Genomic DNA, 10201 nt, shown 5'->3' on the forward strand with positions numbered 1-10201 from the left:
TTTCCCTATGTGTCTTCAGTGATACCATATGCGTGATATTCCAGTAACATTAATTCTAATATACTGGTTATTTGTTTGAACAAATAATAGTGCCATTCTACCTTGTAATAAATGTGATATTGGACAAGCTAGTTTCTGGTTCGTACGTTTTTGTGTGGAATCCGTGTGGTTACAAATTGGGCCACTCGTATTGGCAGATTGAAGATAAGAATACATATGGAATTTTTATTACAACTTTTTTTGAGTTACATTTTTATTAGCACACAAATAATGGGGAAAAGTCATTTTTATTAGTGTTAGATCTTGTGTGATCTTTTTGTGGTGAACTTTGAAGAGTGATTGAATCTGGTCCTATGTGATGCAGATGCTAAAGAAGCTTAGCAAACAATTGAGTGGTGAGGATTGGAATTGGAACAACTTGAACACGCTATGCTGGGCAATAGGGTCTATATCTGGTTCGATGATGGAAGAACAGGTACTTTTTGCTTTTGGTGCTGGGAAGGAGCAATATATTAGAAGTGCATGTGCTTCATAAATTTTATTACATGTTATTTCTACTTGTTTTTGATTTGTCATCATTGTTTACATGTTCCTGTTTGAATATAAGAAAATCTTGTAGGGTCCGTTTAGTTCGCTGATTCGAGTTTTTAATTTGAGTTGAGATGTGACTTTATGTGAGAGCTTTTTACTATATCAAAAAAGTTAGATGTGACTGTTTCTGAGAGTTTTATACTATAGTAAAACTCGAATTCTAAACTTGAATCGGTGAAATGAATTGGGCCGTATATTTCTATTAAAGAGAACTGTATGATTTTTAGAATGCTTATAGCCTCTTTCTAGTTTTAAATTTTTACATTTACATGTATATGAGTGCACATATGCATGTATCTGTCACATGGTGTTAGCTGTCATGCCATCTACGGGCATCTAAATTGGAAAACATGATCTTTTGGGCGCAGATAATTTACAATGCATTGCTTTTTTTGTGTTTTTTTTTTCCTTTGACAATTCTTGTGTTGCATTGTTTTGGCAGGAAAACAGGTTTTTGGTGATGGTCATTCGTGACTTACTGAATCTTTGTGAAATTACAAAGGGCAAAGATAACAAAGCCGTTATTGCCAGTAACATTATGTAAGAATTGGCGATTTTTTGTTTATTTGAGCATAGCGTATCCCTGTAGTTCTTCTATCACTATTATTATTATTTATTTTTTTTAAGTAGCATGACTCCTTTTGTTACGGAAAGTTAGACCCTTCATCTTTTTGAAAAATAAAAATGCCTAACTGCCATGTGGCAAATAACAATTACATCATGCATTGCAAAATCGTATGTTCTAGTTTCATGCGTTAAATTTTATACTGTACATGACAATATGGGCGTTTTTATCCTCAAAAACTAGAGGACTCTACTTTCTAGGGGGGAAAAGAAAGAAAATGACAGTGGGTTTTATTTTTCAGCTTATGAGGAGGGAAGGTTTAGTTTCTCTAAAACTCTGATTCTTGTTGTGTAAATCCAATATTATGTCCTAATGGCATCTGTTCCCTCTCCAAATCTTTTCTACAGGTATGTTGTTGGACAATATCCGAGGTTTCTAAGAGCTCATTGGAAGTTCTTAAAAACTGTCGTGAACAAATTGTTTGAGTTCATGCATGAAACTCATCCTGGTGTTCAGGTAACTTTGCCATCATGAGTTTCCCGATGAACAGAAAATGCTTTGTATGTTATTGGAGTTGGAAGAAATTTAGGGCATGTTCTTTTGTCCAAAAAACTCAAAAAAAGACAACTCAAGTTTCAACTTTATTCAAGTTCACGTTCTTTTAAGTTTCAATTTTATTCAATTTTACTCAACTTTATTCAAGTTCTAACTTCAACTCAAGTTATAACTCAAATTCAACTCAAAAACTACACTCAAATTACACTCCAAAAGAACAATCCCTTAATCTTTGGAGCATGCTTTCTTGGGTTATTTTTCATTCAAGTGTTGCTTAAACTCACGTGTTCATATGTTTCAGGATATGGCCTGTGACACATTCTTGAAGATTGTGCAGAAGTGTAAGCGTAAATTTGTAATCGTTCAGGTACCATATAGTTTATGAAACTCACGTTTTATAGTAGCACCAGTGGATCTTCTGTCCAATGTCTTGAGAAACGTTTCAAAAATATTCTGCTTATTCAGTGATTTTGTTTTTAAATCATTTTTATTCACCGTCTGCTCCATTCAATCTCAGGTTGGGGAAAATGAGCCATTTGTATCTGAACTTCTATCAGGCCTTCCAACGACTGTTGCAGATCTTGAACCTCACCAGATTCATACGTTTTATGAATCTGTATGTTTTTCTTATGTCCCTTTGGTTGCATCTATGTACTCAAGATTGTATAATACATGCATATTTATGTAATTGTTTTGATTTATTTGTTTCAGGTTGGTCACATGATTCAAGCAGAAACTGATTCTAAGAAAAGGGACGAGTATCTACAGAGGTTGATGGACCTGCCCAATCAGGTTTGTCCTATTTCTAATTGCTTGCTGTTGGAAGATTATGACCTGTGTTCTACAACTCTATCTTACAGGCACACTCCTCTTGACATGTACAAACACGCAGTCCTTTTATAGTTGCCTTATCTTTGTTATGCAGAAATGGGCAGAAATTATAGGTCAGGCACGTATAAGTGTTGATTTCCTAAAGGATCAGGATGTGATAAGGACAGTTCTGAACATATTGCAGGTGTGGCCTTTTAATCATGCTTTTTTGTGTTTTTCATAAATATATACATATTTGAGTGTTCGCAATTATTCTCAATGATGCTTTCTTTCTTGATTCCTCTCAGTTGATGTGAGGTACTCCACCATTTTATTGTTATGTTTCTTTTTTATTTTCTGCATGTCACTATCAGGCATTTGTAGTTTATTATATTGTTTCATTAGGATTAGTTGTGATCATTGCAAGTTTGAAATTTGCAGACAAATACAAGTGTTGCTAGTTCCTTGGGTACTTATTTCTTACCCCAAATTTCCTTGATCTTTCTGGACATGCTTAACGTGTACAGGTATACCTTTCGGGATTACTATTTTCTAATGTTATCTTGAAATAGTGTTTGTTCTTTTTGCCTCTTCTTTATTTATTTATTTTAATACGGTATGATCTATGTATGACTTTTCAATTATTCAACAGGATGTACAGTGAGCTTATATCTAGCAGTATTGCAGAAGGGGGCCCCTTTGCATCGAAAACATCCTATGTGAAACTTCTAAGGTCTGATCTATTATGACGGTTCCTTAAGTTTAGCTACGGATCTTATGGCAATTTCATTATTTTGAGCGTTTTTTTCCCCCTATGTAAGCACAGATCGGTTAAGAGGGAGACTCTGAAGCTTATTGAGACTTTCTTGGACAAAGCGGAAGATCAACCCCAGACAGGAAAACAATTTGTGCCCCCGATGATGGATCCTGTTCTTTTAGATTATGCTAGGAATCTGCCCGATGCTAGAGAATCAGAAGTTTTATCTCTATTTGCCACAATAATAAACAAGTACGTTACCTTCTCTTGTTATTTTTATCTTGCATCAGTGAGTTGCTTATTTGTGTGCTGAGGTAGTTCCACGTCTTAAAAAAAAAAAAGAAAAGAAAAAAAGCAAAACAAAATTGCAACATCTGATGTTGCACATGCACATATGCTAGGCTTTGTTCTACCACATGATCTCCATTTTGGTGAGTGGGGCCAGACATTGTGGTTATATGATTGTTCGTTATGAATGGGATATACATCTTTTGAAGTGATACTGCTTTCTTCCCTCTTTTTTCTTGATTTAGAATAATTATTGCATGTTATTGCTTTTTCTTTATTTGTTCTTGTTCTTTTGGTTTTAGGTACAAAGGTGCAATGACAGATGATGTGCCACGTATTTTCGAAGCTGTTTTCCAGTGCACTTTGGAGGTGAGGATACTGGCTATTTGGAAATTGGAATTGCCTCATCTATTAACTTGTTAGGTCGAAAGAGATTGTAACAGTTAGCTGCTTATCTGACATGTCCTTAATTTTGCGCCACTGCAGATGATTACTAAGAACTTTGAAGACTATCCTGAGCATCGTCTCAAGTTCTTTTCATTACTACGTGCCATTGCAACACATTGTTTTCCAGCTTTGATTCACTTATCAAGTCAGGTTTGTGCTTATATTCATTTGCATCTTTTGACCAACTTTTTTGCTTATGCTAGAGCAAATGAGTATTGTGCCCTTTTTTTCTCTTTTTTTTCTTTCTTTTTTTTTCCTCTTGATATACTATCAATGAAGTAATTTTTCATATATTTTTTCTTTTGGTACTCTTCAGCAACTAAAGCTTGTCATGGATTCAATTATATGGGCTTTTCGGCACACAGAAAGAAATATTGCAGAAACTGGGCTCAACCTGTTACTAGAGATGCTGAAGAACTTTCAGGTTCAATCTTGGTGTATTCTTGTGCTATCTCTTCTTCGTTTAAGATGCTAAGAATATTTTTTGAAAATTGACAGAATTCTGAGTTCTGCAACCAATTTTACCGGACATACTTTTTGACCATTGAGCAAGAAATATTTGCTGTTTTGACGGATACCTTTCATAAGCCTGGGTTCAAGTTGCATGTCTTGGTGCTTCAACATTTGTTTTGCCTGGTAATGTTTCTTGTTATTGTCACCTATTCCTCAATTTCAATAGGGTTAGCACGAGTTTAACTAAGAGAATTTTCAGGTGGAAACTGGCCTGTTGACTGAGCCTTTGTGGGATGTTGCAACGGTTTCATACGCTTATCCAAGTAATGCAATTTTTGTTCGTGAGTACACCATAAAACTCCTAAGTACGTCGTTTCCCAACATGACTGCTGCAGAGGTATGAACCCCTATCCCTTCCCGTTGCTTCCACCCACTACCTCCACACAAAAAAAAAAAAAAAGTGGTATTTTATCTGTTTTGAGGTTTTTTCAGGTCACTCAATTTGTGAATGGTGGGCTGTTTGAATCGAGGAATGACCTCTCCACATTTAAGAATCATATACGAGACTTTCTTGTGCAATCGAAAGAATTTTCTGCGCAGGTAAAGGCACAATTTAGTGTACCGTTTTTACTTCTACATCAAGTTATTTTTACTTTATTCAACCCATGTACTCTATTGCGAAATCAAAAGTCTGTCATTTTTCTTTTCCTTCTTGTGGGGCGTGACCATGTGGTTCAGATGCGTGTAATTTGAATGCTCAATTCTTTTTGCAGGACAACAAGGACCTTTATGCTGAGGAGGCAGCTGCTCAAAGAGAAAGAGAGCGGCAAAGAATGCTTTCCATACCAGGACTTATTGCCCCTAATGAGATACAAGATGAGATGTTGGATTCATAGACCGCTAATTTTAGCGGAGCTAATTGTGTGAATGAAGCGGAGTTTCTGTGGGTGCCTTGATTCATTTACTCGAACCTGCGGATGTGAAGAGATGCAACAGTTTACCCCTGTTATTAGTTTCAAGAATTTCTTTAGCCAAAAGTAGTAGAACCACAGAGGCGCCCCGTGTACCATGGTTTGGTTGCTGGCAGTGCTGCCTCACGTTGATTTGATGGGTGTAGATTATTTTAGTGCTGATTTAGGAAAACACAGGAGTCATTGGTACGGTTTTGCTGGATCCACTCATAATTTGTATTTTGATGGATGGGACGCAAAGACTGTTTGGATGACTCATTTTGAAACTATTGATGATTCGTCTTAGGTGTAATGTATACTAACTTCGCCGAGTTGTGCAGAAATTACCTTTGGTTCTTTTTTTTTCTTTTTTTTGGTTTAATTTATTCATAGGATGGGTTGTGTTTAAAGATTCTGTTCGAGGATGTTGATTTTTGTTTCCATATCAATTCAATATCATGTCTTTAATAGATGTTTGTTTCTTCCATTTCCTTTATATATATATCAAACATGGATTTGATCTTGGTTTTGCTTGAATGCAAGTGCTAAAGTTGGCTAATGGTGGACAGATTATAAAGATAAATAGCATGTGGACTTTAGGAGGATTGGTAGTATTCCTCTACAACAAGTGGTCTTTACTTGCTTAAGTTTTGAGCATTGCTATAAGGCATCTGGAGTGCTATCCACCACTAATAGAAGGTCTTCAGCGGCCTAGATGGATGCTATAATGGATTGCTCTGCCTTGTAGCAAATTGAAATAAGGATGCATCATAAAAATAAGAAAGTTGCTAAATACTCCTGTGGCAACCAACACTTGGGCTAAAAAGGTGTTATCACAAGTAGTAGTGAATTTTGACAAAATCATAACCTATAAATAATTCGCAGCTTAAGATTACAAAATAATGGACCAAGCTTGGCGAAGATCTAGCGGTTTAAAAGTGCTCCAAGCTGATGTGGCACATTTTTTGTATCCTATCCAATAGTTATTAAGAAGACTGAACTTAACACTAATGCTTATTATATCAGTCTTACAACTCCTTGAGGCCTCGTTACCACATCCAGCAACAGCTTGAAGTTCTCTGTGGAGCTTCCTCTTGGACCCACAGCTTCATTTGCAGCTTCTTTGAGACTCTTGATCTTGTCCCTCATTTTCTTCCTTCTCTCTTGACATAAAACAAGATCCAAACATCTTTCTAGCCCTGCCCTTGTGAAAGCCCCACCCTCAACTTTCACACCGATCTCCCACACGTCCTGCACCATCCGCCCATTGAGCCTTTGGTCTCCGAAAAATGGCCTGCAAAGGGAAAATGATACATATGGAGGAAGGTTAGAACAAAATACTAGTTTTAACAGAATTTACCGAAATTTTAACACACGCGCATTCATGATATTCATCATAATCGTGTATTATTGCTCACCTGCAAATCATGGGCACACCGCCAACTATGCTCTCCAAAACTGAGTTCCAACCACAATGTGTCACAAACACCCCGACTGCTCTGTGTGCCAGTATATCAATCTGTGGGGCCCACGGCACCACCATTCCAGTTTTCCTTGTTTTCTCCAAAAACCCAATTGGCAAATTTTCCTTTGCATTCTCCCTGAGGGACCAAATGAATGGGATCCCACCTCCTTCTAAGGCTGCAGCTATTTCCTCTAGTTCCTCTCTTGGTGGCACCATGACTGAACCAAAGCTAATGTACGCCACCGACGCGTCAGCCTTCTGCTCGTCGAGCCACCGCAGGCAGCCGCTTTCATCCGGGGTTGGCGGCAGTGATGGGGACACTACGTTGAGGGGCCCCACATTGAGGAATTTATTGAATTTGGACTTGAGGTCATGCGTAATGGTTTTGTCTAGCTCTTCAAAGGAATTTATGAAAACTGCCTTTGCACGTGGTAGCAATAGGCCCATTTTGTGTAACATGTTTGAGAAGACTGATTCCAATTTTCCAAAGAGGACTCCTTCGGGCAAATCTTGGACAAGAACTTTGGACATTCCTGGGATGAAACTGAGGGGTTCGTTTTCACTTCCTGCAAGATTTATTAAAATATATCAACTAATTAAAAAAAAAAATCTTTCGATTCGTCCTATAGCATGACGAAAGTATTATTTTAGTCGTTGAAACTTTAAGATCAAGGGAAAAAAGTCATTGAACCTACTATAAAAAAAAAGTTCTATCTTTGTTTTTCTTTCGTTAAATTGATGATAAAATAAGCACTCTACACCCAAGGATTTATTTTTTAATTCCCTTTTAACAGAAGGCCCCACTTTATAATTTCAACCAACTAAAAAACCAACAAACAAAAATCCTAAAAAGGAGTAACAAGAAACTTGCCAAGTTTACGCACTAATAACGTGATATTCTAGTAGCAGCCAGAGTATTAATCAATCCTTGGCTTATAAGCTTAGCCTAAAAATTCCCACCCCCAGTTTTTTTTTTATTTTTTTTTATTTTTATATATATGTATATAACATAGTATTAAGTACTAACACACAAAAAATCAATACCTTTAGCTGCAATGGAAATCCGCTGCCTAATAAGATCAGTGTAAAAATGAGCGGATAGAGAACAAGGCCCTGCAGTCCAAAATTGGACCCAACTAGCCACTCTCATGTCTTGAGCCAACTCTCCTCCAAACCAAAAGAAAGCGTCCGTCAGCAAGCAGCTAACCTCCCTCCCCGTCTCCACCACCGCCATCTCTATGTTAAACCGCAGACTCTCCGGTGCCGCCTTCACGAACAGCTCGACGCGTTCCTGCGGCTTCCCCGAGAAGACATGGCCTTCCGGCACCCCATCCCATATGTCATAGGCCGTAATGTTGGGGAATTGAGTGGCGGTGTCCTTGTTGAAGATGGAGTTGTTGGATTGTCTCGTGTTGAAGAAGGAGAATGTTGTTCCCGGGGACGCCGCAGCTAGGCGGCGGACGATGGCCAGGAGTGGGGCGGCGTGCGTGCCGAAGGGAAAGGCCGCCACGGCGACGTGGCAAGGTGGTGATGGTGCCATTTTTTAGGTAAGTTTGTTATGGAGGTTTTGGTTGGTCTTCTTTTTCTTCTAGAAGAAAATTGGAAAAAGAGTCTTTGATGATGTTGGTTATTGGTGCAAGTGGAAGGTCTTTGATTGCATTTGGCTTTAAAAGCACTAGCTCAATGGCAATTATATTTATGGTAGAATTATGTCATAGGCTGAAAAAAAAAAAAGAGGAAGACTACTGATATTGTGCAGTTTTTTTCTTTAGATAGATAATATAGAGATTCCCATCAAAGCAACCACGACACCAACAAATAACTAGTTCATATTTGACATTTAAACTCGAATGAAATTCTCGAAAGGATATGTTGCAGTTTTGAAACGTTTAAGTTTTTCCATTTAAAAAAAAAAAAAAAAGATAAGAAAACGTTATGTTTTCATGAGGTTTAGTTAAATTTTCATTGAGAAAATAAAAAAGAAATTGCTTTAATTATCATTAATTTTGTTGTTATCAACATTAAATGGTGTTTAGTTAGTCTTCTAGAGTTTCAAAAGTGTGGCTCGACGGCTGACACGGGGGTTGGCACAAGCCATCCGACGTACCAACCAAACCATAGAGAAAAGAGGGTCAGTGTCATTTAAACTCAAAATTGATTTGTTTCTTTGTAATACGTGGACTAAATATAGTGATTCAAAATTCAAAAATCCAACTGGTATTTAATTTGGAACATAAAATCTGGAGAAAAAAGGAAACAAATATCTTAGGGTATATCTCTTACTCTTAATTAATATCTTTTTTAGTCAAATAACTTTATTAATTAAAAAAGTACTAATTAATTGTACAGAATAAAAATCCAATGTACTCTAAAAATAAATTCAATAATTTTCTCTAAAATCTGTGGAGTTTAAAGAAATTAACGGAGAAAAATTAGGTTTTTTTAGTCAAATGAAGACATTAATAAAAACATGTAGTTGATACGAGAATGAGACAAACATATTTAATTTAAATTAAGTAGTTGATTATTGAATTCAAAATTTGACAAATAGGTTTATAAGACTATTTTATCAATTAACTAATTTATTTTAGTTTGTGATGCAAAATAGATAATTCTTTCATAAGAGTTTTCTCTTCAAATATATATTTTTTAATCTTTGGGTGGATTAAAATTTAAAAATGATGGGAGTCGTATATTATATTATCTCCATTTTTTAGCTTTTACTCTAATAAATTTAGTTTTAAATGTATTTCCATAAATGTGCTGATAATGTCACAATGATGATAAATAACATTTTTTCGTTTTTTGTTTTTTGTTTTTTTACTCATGCTAACGTAAGCGATGGCAAGTAAACACACGTGAACCACCCCATGCAAGGAAAAAAAAAGAGAATTTATCTTGAGAGTGTCTAGATATTTACTTTTTATTCTTAATAAATAGAAAATAAAAATTTTAATTTATACACTTTAAAGAATATTTGTAAAAAATTACGGGAGAATGTTCGGTGGTTAGACTAGATTTTGAAAATTAAAGAAGGACCTAGGTAACTGGGCTTGTACTTTGTTGGGCTCAATAGATCGATTTAGGTCCCGTGATAGTACTTGGGCTGGCATTAGGCCTATAGTAGGCCCATTCTCCAGTTGGGTTTTGGTCACCGAGTTTGACTTCGTAAAAATAAATAAAGGTAATTATATATATGTCTATTTTACCATGCATAAAAAAGAATGTGTTATTATATTTATAAGTAAGTTTGTAAAATAACCTGTAATAATTTTTTTATTTTTAGTTAACTATTTTTTAGGTTTAGTTATACAAATTCA

At 36.1% G+C, this 10201-nt stretch overlaps 2 protein-coding genes across 2 annotated transcripts in view; one reads left to right on the top strand and one right to left on the bottom strand.

Moving 5' to 3' along the window:
* The window catches only part of LOC21402629 (protein EXPORTIN 1A), an 11562-nt gene extending 5708 nt beyond the window's left edge, over positions 1–5854 (top strand). Inside the window, exons 16-32 of the mRNA XM_024165158.1 lie at positions 365–475; positions 1034–1131; positions 1564–1672; positions 2013–2078; positions 2229–2327; positions 2423–2503; positions 2637–2726; positions 2963–3048; positions 3174–3254; positions 3348–3530; positions 3869–3935; positions 4053–4163; positions 4330–4437; positions 4512–4649; positions 4726–4863; positions 4959–5066; positions 5240–5854. Of these exons, the coding sequence (XP_024020926.1) occupies positions 365–475; positions 1034–1131; positions 1564–1672; positions 2013–2078; positions 2229–2327; positions 2423–2503; positions 2637–2726; positions 2963–3048; positions 3174–3254; positions 3348–3530; positions 3869–3935; positions 4053–4163; positions 4330–4437; positions 4512–4649; positions 4726–4863; positions 4959–5066; positions 5240–5362 (1797 nt within the window). The 3' untranslated portion in view covers positions 5363–5854. The remainder of the gene's footprint in view (positions 1–364; positions 476–1033; positions 1132–1563; positions 1673–2012; positions 2079–2228; positions 2328–2422; positions 2504–2636; positions 2727–2962; positions 3049–3173; positions 3255–3347; positions 3531–3868; positions 3936–4052; positions 4164–4329; positions 4438–4511; positions 4650–4725; positions 4864–4958; positions 5067–5239) is intronic.
* Positions 5855–6134: 280 nt separating this feature from the next.
* LOC21402630 (anthocyanidin 3-O-glucosyltransferase 2) lies at positions 6135–8713 on the bottom strand. The gene is made up of 3 exons (XM_010089189.2): positions 7926–8713; positions 6835–7447; positions 6135–6710 (listed from the first exon to the last, which is right to left on the bottom strand). The coding sequence occupies exons 1-3, from the start codon at positions 8419–8421 to the stop codon at positions 6434–6436; spliced, it is 1386 nt and encodes a 461-aa protein (XP_010087491.1). The 5' UTR covers positions 8422–8713; the 3' UTR covers positions 6135–6433.
* Between the last annotated feature and the right edge of the window lie 1488 nt (positions 8714–10201).

This window comes from Morus notabilis, unplaced genomic scaffold (genome assembly GCF_000414095.1).
Source record: "Morus notabilis unplaced genomic scaffold, ASM41409v2 Scaffold201, whole genome shotgun sequence".
Taxonomy (NCBI): Eukaryota; Viridiplantae; Streptophyta; class Magnoliopsida; order Rosales; family Moraceae; genus Morus; species Morus notabilis.